This window comes from Gymnogyps californianus, chromosome 2 (assembly GCF_018139145.2).
Source record: "Gymnogyps californianus isolate 813 chromosome 2, ASM1813914v2, whole genome shotgun sequence".
In the NCBI taxonomy this organism is placed as follows: domain Eukaryota; kingdom Metazoa; phylum Chordata; class Aves; order Accipitriformes; family Cathartidae; genus Gymnogyps; species Gymnogyps californianus.
The window spans coordinates 44,170,444-44,180,513 of record NC_059472.1 but is presented as its reverse complement, the minus strand read 5'-3'; the positions used below and the strand labels follow the sequence as shown (position 1 = coordinate 44,180,513).

Here is a 10,070-nt window from a genome sequence, read left to right as displayed (position 1 = left end):
TCCCTCCATGAGCTAACTCTGAAAAAAACTGCAGTGGTAAAATAAATCTGAAGTTCTCTTGAAACATTTTAAATAATCATTCGCATAGGCTAAATCACACAGCCAAGTCAAGTGCTTTGCTGATTGCTATATTTCATTATTGCTAACGTGTTCTTTAACACACTGTTTTCCAGCATACTGTGCTTTTAAGAGCCCAAGTTCCCCACTAGTGGGCACCGTTTATCTTCTCATTCCATGCATCTTCACATCTCATGTTACTGCAAACCCATTTCTGATACAAAGCCATTATAAAAAAGCAGGATGTGAGGAAAATAAAACTAGAACCACTGTTCAGTCCTTTGTTACTTTCATAGGTTTTTTTTTCTTCCTGTACAAACCCAGCAAGTTATTTAATTTACAGTATAACTTTCAGTCTATTTAAAATCCCGTTGGAAAATAAATTAATAAACACATTTGTAAAAATATGGCAGGCCGCAAAAATGCTGTTAAAAGATAAAAAAACCAACTCTTTGATTAGAAATAAATAAAAAATATAAAAAATAGTCGCACACACTTTTTACATTCACTTTACAAAAACTGAGTGCAAAAGAAGAAAAAAAAAGGAATTGTACTGAAATAAATACAATATACTAACAGAGTGCATTGCTGTTAATACAAATAGTCTGTTGTGTTTTAATTCTCTTTTTTTATGTCAGCTGGGAAAAAATTAGTGCAATGTTGCAATTGTAAATGCAGCATGGCAACCTACACCCCTTAGCAGTACATGAACTCCTAACAGATCCATCTGGAGTTTACTGCTGTTAAGTAATTTCTGTTGCCCAGCAGCTTTCACATCCTACACATGGATGCCCTTCACTGCCTGTTTGATACTTTCCAGCAGAGCTTTGCATTCGGGGGAATAGTCCCGTTCCAGATTGCTGTACATGTCTGTGAGTGTATTTACATATGCTTCGAAATTCTGCTCACTGATTGGCCCCTAAATGAAGACAAAACAGATTATAATTGTAGGAGAGAAAATTAAGGCCAAAAAAACCCAAACACCCAACCCCAAAGCATGGAAAAGCAGCAATAAGGCAACTGGGGAGAAGTCGTAAACAGGGCAGCCGTCCAAATGAACGGAGGGCTTGTAGAAATGAAGGAAGTTGCACGTGCTGGGGGAACCGCACACTCTCCAAGCAAGAAAAAGGGTTGGAGACATTATCGTCAGTGTAACTTGCTTTTTTATTGTGGCCTGTTTGGCTCTGAGATTGTGGCTGACATCCCCGTAACTGTCCTCACCTAATCTCCCAGTGGCACTCTTGAGACTGGGGAAGGGGACTGTAACTCTGGAGACCAAAGCACCTTTGTGGATTTGGCCTGCGTTTGCAAGTAAGACATCAAGGACATGGAGTTTTTGAGAAGGTAGAGCTTTGCTGGCTCCAGAAAAATCACCTATATGAAACAGGTTAAAGTTTTCGTCTAGGAGCAGAGTAAAAAAGGATTCCCTGTGTGAAGTTTTCACTCTTTGTGCAGGGTGGACATTCAGATAGGGAGGGACGGGGGAGAAGCCTGTCCTGCACAGCGTGGTACGGGGCAGATACCAGGGCTGGCTCAGTCCTCGAAGAAACTGCGCCTGCTAGCACGCGGATTTCACGCTCCAGCATCTTTGCAGAGTAAATTAGGCTAAAAGAGCTCTCTGCTAATGCAGCTCCAGTGCTCCTGCTGGTCCCTGAGCTTGCTCATCTGTTTCAAGTACTGGCGAAACAGTCTCAAAGAAAGTGCGAAGCTGCTGGCTGTGGTCTTACCATCTGTGGAAGCTGAATGTCAGCGAGGCTGGAGATGAGGGCTTGGCTTAAGCCAGCTAACTCCTTCAACAGGCTCTCATTGTTCTGCTCTATGAGTTTGTTCTCTTCTTCTATTGTTTTCAAATTGCTCTCCATAGATGTGATCTAAAAGACAGAAGCAGGCACAAACACACAAACAGACCCTTGGCAGCATTGTAACTGCGGTTTGAACCCAAAATGGCAGTCGCGTGATTGTGAGAGGGGCCACGATGGGTCTGAAACTCAGGTATGGGTTTTTTTTAGGATAGGCATAAATTCTCCACAGAATATTCACAGCAAGGAAGAGGTCGTATTTGCCCTGAACCAATGGACTTTGCTGCTGGTTCACAGAGAAAGCTTGCGGCAGCGAGGCACTGGAGGGTGCCCCGCGGCGGGAGGAGGGAAGTGAGCTCGGAGGGGTGGGGAGGGGAAGGTCAATGTGGAGCTGGGATGGAGAATGTGGCTGCAGGGCTGGCAGAGGGAAGGAGAAAGGAGGCTGATGTTTACATTGCTGTCCTGCTCTTACAGCATCCCTGCTGATCGACCATAATAGCAAGGGCACGGGTATTAGCTGTTGTGCTACTTTCCTGCCCCACTCCTGAGTGGAGGGCAGAGCTGTGGGCTGGCTGGGATTAGCGGCAGGGCTGGCGCTGGAAACAATCAGAGAAAAACAGAGTGGAAAGGAAACTGAGAGGTTGAGCGCACAACGATCATCGCAAAGATGATCTCCAACCAACAGAATGGAAACGAGGCTTTTGGAAAGAGCAGGAAAAAGCATCCGAGGTAGCAAAATGGTATCTTTTTAGCATGAGAGCGCTGGGAATATACTCAGCTCTGAAGACTTATATGTCAAAAGCAGTGCTGAAAAACCAAAGGCAGCAATGGCAGGGCCTGGTTCCCCGCTGCCCAGCTCCTTACCCAGCAGCGGGCAGCGGGGCAGCGGGACAGGGCAGAACCCAGGGCTGCCACCCCTGTGCCTGGCCACGGCTCCGCAAGGCACAGAGCGATGGAGTCACGTCCACAGCTGTTATGCCCACTCGATTCTCGTTAGGATGCACATCTCTGTACTACTTAAATGTCTCTTGCTGTGGCCACATAACTTCTCTTCCTCACACACTGTCACACATCAAAACTGTCCCCAGAGGGAGGAACGCCTTTTTGCCTGCCTGCGATCCACTACAACCTCTCCTCTGGAAGGTGCTCGCAGCAGCCTAACACCTGGCCGGGCTAGATTAAAAGGAAATAGAGCAAGCCATGTAGGGGACATGTTGCTTCAGCTGTAGTTCAGTTCAGGCTTTGCTGGTCAGACTGCCTTCACCAGGGAGCAAGTCTGAGGAGAAGAAATCTGTCTACATAAATTGGGTGATCTCTGTGCAAACAGCACAGTGGTCACCAGAGAGAACTGAAATAAGTGTCCTGAGACACTGAACACCATCACCCTTCCCCCTCCCCCGCAGAGCAATTTGGGATGGATATCCCCACAACCTTTGCAGTGTGAAGCCAGATCATTTAGATCCAGCATCGGTGGCATAAACTTCACCCTTATTTAGACCATACACACGATGATTATTACAAAACCAACATGAATCAACACTATACCTTCCAGTGTGGTACAAACACAGAGGAGTATGGTTACACTCAGTTTGTTTCAGATCAGTATAGGCTTATATTCAGTTCCTAGATCTCATTTAGGAACTTTTTTCTTAAACTCTTATTCCTAAAATATTGAGCAAGCTTCTGCTCTTGCTTTTACCCAGTCTGCCCAGGTGAACTCCCAGGTGCATACAGGAGTCTCTGTAGGGATGAATATATTCAGCTCACTCCATAGAACCACTATCAGCGTCTTAAAGCCAATTTAATCTCTCCAGTGTACAAAAGAATGAAAGAGAATGACTCTTTTCCATAGCTCCCGTCAAATTCGTCTGCTACACAAATTAGCAAAAGGCATCCGTTCTTTACCAGGTGTTGCCTGGAGGCAAAATTCAAACTATTTGAATAACTGACGGTGGGTGAACTGAACTAGGGAGATTTTCTTAGGAACACATAAGAACAAAGTCAACTCGCATTAAGAGTTAGAGTGTGCTGGTAAGAGGTAATATCCTCCCTAAAAACTGCAGTCATGGGATTCTGCACGGTTTGGTCAACAGAGGGTTGGTCAACAAAGGAAAATGAATGTTCTGTTTTGTAAATATGTTTTTTCTGCTTGCCAAGATTAGCTCCAAACTGCCCTGAATTTGTCATTCACTAGATCTTTAAGACAATACCCAGGAATCTGCTGCTTATTTGCAGAAAAAAAAACAAAAACTTGACAAAAAAGCATGTAGGAGGTTTGTTATTTTTAAGTGCCACAGAGTGATGGGAAAACAAGTGCACAGGAGACTAACTGTGTTTAAACATAGCATTTACATAGCATTTAATTTATTTATTGTGCTTAAACATAGCATAAGAAAAGGTAAAACTTTCACGTCGATGTCATACCTGGGTTTGAAGTTTCATCATGTCAGCTTCAATTTTAAGATTGGATTCATTCAGTTCTTTTATTTCCTCATCCAAGTGTCTGATTTCTTCATCACTCTCAATACCTTCAAATAGTTGAAAAAACCGATATCAGATTTAAAGTGTCTACGTGTAAATGGATGTATAAGTAACAAGCTATGTTACCTGTTACTGAACAAGAGGAACATAACAAGCTTTTGATCAAATGATTGATCCTTAAATTTGCTTTTACAGTCAAAATTGTTTCCTAGCTGTAAAACAGCTATATGAGCTGAAACATAGAAGGGGCTTTCTGAGTCTTTGTGTTTCATGATTCTTTTTTTCCAGTGCAACATGCAACTACAAGCTGGAGGGTACAGAAAGGAAAAATTGCACAGAACGAGGAAGGTTTATCATAAAACACGAGGGGGTATTTACAATGGGGTTTTTTTTTTTTCGTTTTAAAAGAAACGTAACAGCAACCCTTCTTTTGCAGGGAACATCCCAAGGTAACATCTCCACTAGTATAATTGCTGACTTTAGTAAGCTCATCTGTACCTGCTTCTGATCTTGCAAGAAGTTCTGTGGGGGCAAATCTCTGTGCAGAATAACTTCAAGAAGCACAGCCTTAGTTACATGTGATAAATAGTGAAATTTAAATAGCAGCAAAAGGGAAATTGTCAGGAAGCTAACAAGCAGAAAAAAAAAGGAAGGTAGACTTTTACATCCCCACAAGTTAGATAGCAAAGAAAAAAAACTTCAGGTCTTTAATGAAAGCCTTGTCCTGAAAAATACTGGGCATCTACAGCTGCTGGCAATACATGTCCCTCTTTCTGCTTAGTATCACTGTGAGACCAACTCTGCCTAGAGATTTGTGCCACTGTTGTTGTTATTGCTTTAAAAGCTAGAGCCCTGAACTGAGTCTACTGGGGAGCCAGCTTGGGAAATCTGTAAGCAGCAGTCCCTGCCCCAGTGATAACATGGACACATGGAAGCAAACTCGTGTGCCCAACGTTAACACAACCTTTTTCCTCAGCAGTTGGAGGCATAAAGACTAAATTCCCTGAATCCTGGCTCAAAGCCCAACTTAATAGAGCATGCTGTATAAGAAAGGAGAGTCCTACGTATTTCCCCCTATATCTATTTGGCAAATGTTCCTTTACACTTACTACATGGGTTAGCAAAATTGTCCGAGTACTGCACAGACACTAAACCATGTAGTATTCAAGTTAAGGAGAGGAGTCAATTTCTGCACACAATATTTATCCCTTCTTACCTTAGTCATCAGATAGCTAAGTCCTCCTGGTCTGTAACTAATAATTTATTAGTAATAACAATATTGAAAGCATCTCCAAATCAAAAATAATGCTCTGAGACAAGATGAGAGCATACCCTCAATGCTGAGTTATCATGATGTAAATGAGAATAATTTTATAATCTCTTATGCAAAGATTTTTGTTATGTAAGATTTGTTATTACTAGAGACAACTGAAAGGAGTGAGAATTAATGCCAGAATGGCATAAAGGGGCATAAGTATAAATGGGAGTCAGGGCCCTTCTATCTAAATAAATGTCATCATCTTTTACAAATCTCCTTACCACCACTTGCTTTAAGCTTGATAGTCATTAATTCTTCCGAAATTTTGCCCTTTTTTATGGCTTGTGCATTCAGAGGACAACCAGACAGGCTGAAACAGATAGGAAAAAAAACATTAGCACCCACTTGAAAATGGCAACAATCCTTTCAGGCAATATTATCATGCACTTGGACAGACCTCTGTACCTAAGGTCACATCAGTATCTCCATTATAGCATAGCTTCAGGGAATGACATAACTTATAAAGAGCCATTTAACTGTATATTCCAGCTTGAAAATTGGCACAGAAATCTCAACCTATAAGTAAACAACTCTTAAGTATATTTCAGAATAATCAAAATAGCAGTGGCAGCTACTGTTAAGTTATGTGAAGATGCATTTACAGAATTCTTGAAGTTCCAACACTTATAAATAAAAACTCGCTATAGTTTTTATTGAGGGCTTGTGCTCCAAAGGAGAGGGGCAGTATGGTCCTTTAAAATGGCAAGTTTACTACCCTAAAAAAAATTAGTTAATGGGATGATTTCCATGGTGCACAACTATTGTATCATTTTGTTGATACATAATAATGATCAATACAATAATAACTCTGGATATACCCTATAGACTGTAATAGCTTTTTTGAATGGTTGTATTATATAGTCAGTTTGCTTTTTAACCACTGTTCACATTAAATTACATTTTGCTATTTCAAAGCTTACAATTTCATCAGCTGGTAATTATCTGAAGCAATTTTTATAGCCTACTAAAGGGCTAAGATAAATTGCACTGTCTTAATACTATCTTTATAAATAACAAAGAAGAAATACCCATATGCTGAAGAACTGGCAGAAGGATTTGTATTCAGATGTAGCCAAGTAAGGAGTGAAAGAAAATTTTGTTCCACAGGAAAATGGTAGATTTTTGTGCGTATGTAAAAATTAAAAACAAAAATCCTAACAGACATGGTGTTTCCACATGGGGAAAAAAAAAGCTTTTGCGGGTTAAAGTTAGCTTCACACTGGCTTAGCTAAAAGGTATACAGGGAAAGTTGCTAGTTCTCCGGTTTTAAAATGCTGCTTAGTACCTCTGCCCAGAGCAGATGTAACTAACTGGAAGAATGTCTCAAAGCCATGGGTTACTTGTTCGGTTTCAAATGTGCTAGGAAAGGATATCATATCACAAAGCTATATTTACTACCTCATTTTAACTAACATGATCTTGAATGTGATCCAGCCTTATGTAGGACAGAAATCATCTGTAGTATGAGTTGCAACCAGCTAACATACTATTTATGTTATTTGCTTAATTAGTCCCAGTTTACACTAGTGTCCTAATGTAAAGACTTTAACATGAGATGTAGATCATAAAGTTAGGATAACACTGGACTCTGAATGAATTTGTTCAAGTCACCTTGGACATTCTTGTATTGGAGAAGTTAGTTCAGAGTGTTAGAAAGAAAGCCAAGAAGGTACAGGATATAGACTTAATTCCTATTACAGACAGAAGACCAAACTTTGCCAGGTATTAATTCAGATTCTGTAGCCAGATTCTTTGAGTAATATTGATTGAACATGGTCAAATTATACTAGTGTTTTCGCAGTGATATATAAAATTGTAGTGTTTATTGTTACTGATATATGTGTGATTCCTGCTTTGTAAGGATAGTTTGCTTTGTAAGAATAGCTTTTTTTGTAAGATTGTTATAACTTCAAACTTGTGTAATCCATATGAGTTCTACGTGTTTGCTTTTTTGTGTGGTTCTAGCTATTTAAATACAAAGGTTATGAAAGCAGCTTTTCCACTGGTAGAAAGAAGAAATGAATGCAGCCATTGCTCTTGCTAAATCTTTTCTGGTGACATTTCAATGATATTTGCATTTTCCATAAAAGATATACAGATACAACTCCATATTTGCCTAGGAAAGAAGTCTATTAAATTTTAAACCATATAGAAACTGTGTTAATCTGAAGAAAAGACCTTGGAAAGTGACACTGCAATGGGAACATAGAAAAAGAGCAAAAAGTTGATCCCAACTCTCCAAAAGTTATTCTGATCCGTATTACTTCAGCTGCAATGTAAACTGTGTTGTTACTTAAAAGACTTCAGCATGATTTATTCAGACTGTAACCTCACATGTTGCCAATTCAACAGTGGAATGTTAAGGAAAAATAAAAAGAGAAAACACAAAGTTATACCTTCTGTGGGTGACAAAAACATTATTAACATGACCCAGCCCGTTGCAGCCTGGCAAAGGACAGTGTGGCAGCTCTTGTTTGTTCAGTTTCCAGGATAGTGAAGACCCATTGACAGGACTCTCCTTCTGTCTCTTGGCAGCCAAAGGACAACCAGAAGCAGTGCGATGAGAAGTGTATTTACCTGATATGTGACCTTGGCCATCACAGCCTATCACTGGACATCTACAGAAACACAGCAAAAGAATCCCCGTTTTCACTGGAGAGAGCAGGTAAAGACAGTCTCAAGAAAGTCTGAGATAATAGTTCCAGCTGCCTGTGCCACTTTGAATTAATGGATTCAGACTCGGTCCCTGGAGGCACGCTGTACCTGAGCATCCAATTCATGTCAAGCTGAGTTATGGGGGTTTAGCTGATCTTAAGATTAGGCAATTTAAAATACAGTCATACAGCCTAAGAAACTAAAACATTCATTTAGATAGTATTTTACCAGAAAAGAAAATTGAAATTCTATCACAGGCAATAAATCACAGTTCTACAAGTCTATGGAAAGTCAACATTGTCTCCTCTCTATCTAGGTTTTTGGCATGAAGCAGAAGATGGGTTCCTGTACCTGGAAAACTTGTATCATCTCATGCAAATACTTGCAAAGAAAGGTTTGGGATTTTTTGTGCTGCTCTGTCAGTGTTATGCAGCCTCTCATAGATCATTGGCAAGTATTAAGAACAACATTGTATGCAACTAAATCTTCCTATCTATATTCTGGAAGTTACCATTTATTTATTTTAATGGAATGTGCATTCAAGTCAGGAATGTAGTGAATCTCTATTGAGTTTCCAGTTTTCACTTGAAGTGAAATTTTAGTTTATTTATAGAGGAAAGACATAAGATTTACATATATTTAAGTTCTCTGGGACATATTTTGAAGGTGTCGCTCTGATTTAATTAGCTGACATGTTAAGATTTCACTACAGGCAGGAATAATTTGTTTTCCTTCATTTTGCCAAATTTTCCAACCAAGTGGCACTTTCATAGCACTGTTTAAAATAATTGGACCAATGCAAGCAGATATAGCAATCCTCCCTCACTGTTCAAGCTCCAAGGTGATGGACTCCACCAGCTTCGCTAGAAGCAGAAACACTTGGTTTGGCTCCAGCTCTAGGCTCTGTTCTCACGTGGCTCAGATTAACTGGGGCATCTCCTACGATGCCTCAAGTCCTGAGCTCTTATGGGCTTTTTTCCCCCTTCACTGGTGGTAGACCTCTGCTTTTGTACTTACTTAAGTTCAGGGTCTTCTTTTTCTTCCTTGGTAGGAGTCACTTTGATACCTCCTTTCCTGGCACGAGGACAACCAGATAAGCTGAAAGAAGCACACAGAATAAAAGCCACCTCTTTCTGCTGCTGCTTGCTGAGAACCCTGAGTGCTGCAGCCCCGTGAGATGGGACAGTTTTTACCTTCTGTGGGATGCATAGTTCCCCGTCACGTGGCCAGAGCCGTCACAGCCAGGTGTCGGGCACCTACAGAATAACACAGGGAGCTTACAAAATATAGCTTCAAAGGTACACAGTAAATAATATGTACCTTCTGCATTTTGTCTAGGGTGGAAGAAAGAACAGCAGTGCTTTTGATGAATAATTAAAACTAGTTCTTGGTGATTTTTTTTTTTAAACGAGCAGACTCCTTTCATTTTTTTTTTTTAATAACAGAGTTTTAGTAAGGAATGTGAAATATATTGCATATGATGTGTAGATTTAATTAGTTTACAACAGTGTTTGCACTAAACATTTTTCCTTGTACAGGATCAACATGACAAAAAAAACCCCCAGCTTGATATAGATCTATTTGTAAATTTACTGTTATGTGTTTGTTTGTTATTTTTCTGATGTTTTCAGGTACAGATATAAATAAGCACTTTGCCAGTATTTACAGAAGGGGAAATGGAAGCAGAGAAGCAGTTTTACTTTTGGGCATCAATAGGTGATAGCCAGAATTTGAATTTAATAATTTGTATATTCTAGCAC

At 40.1% G+C, this 10,070-nt stretch overlaps 1 protein-coding gene across 5 annotated transcripts in view; it reads right to left on the bottom strand.

Moving 5' to 3' along the window:
- Positions 1-835: 835 nt before the first annotated feature.
- ST18 (ST18 C2H2C-type zinc finger transcription factor) overlaps positions 836-10,070 on the bottom strand; it is a 170,863-nt gene continuing 161,628 nt past the window's right edge. For all 5 annotated transcript variants that reach the window (XM_050891821.1, XM_050891822.1, XM_050891824.1 and 2 more), the window contains 7 exons: positions 9,504-9,566; positions 9,328-9,408; positions 8,052-8,273; positions 5,877-5,965; positions 4,281-4,384; positions 1,785-1,928; positions 836-976 (listed from right to left, as the gene is read on the bottom strand). In XM_050891821.1, the coding sequence (XP_050747778.1) occupies positions 836-976; positions 1,785-1,928; positions 4,281-4,384; positions 5,877-5,965; positions 8,052-8,273; positions 9,328-9,408; positions 9,504-9,566 (844 nt within the window). The remainder of the gene's footprint in view (positions 977-1,784; positions 1,929-4,280; positions 4,385-5,876; positions 5,966-8,051; positions 8,274-9,327; positions 9,409-9,503; positions 9,567-10,070) is intronic.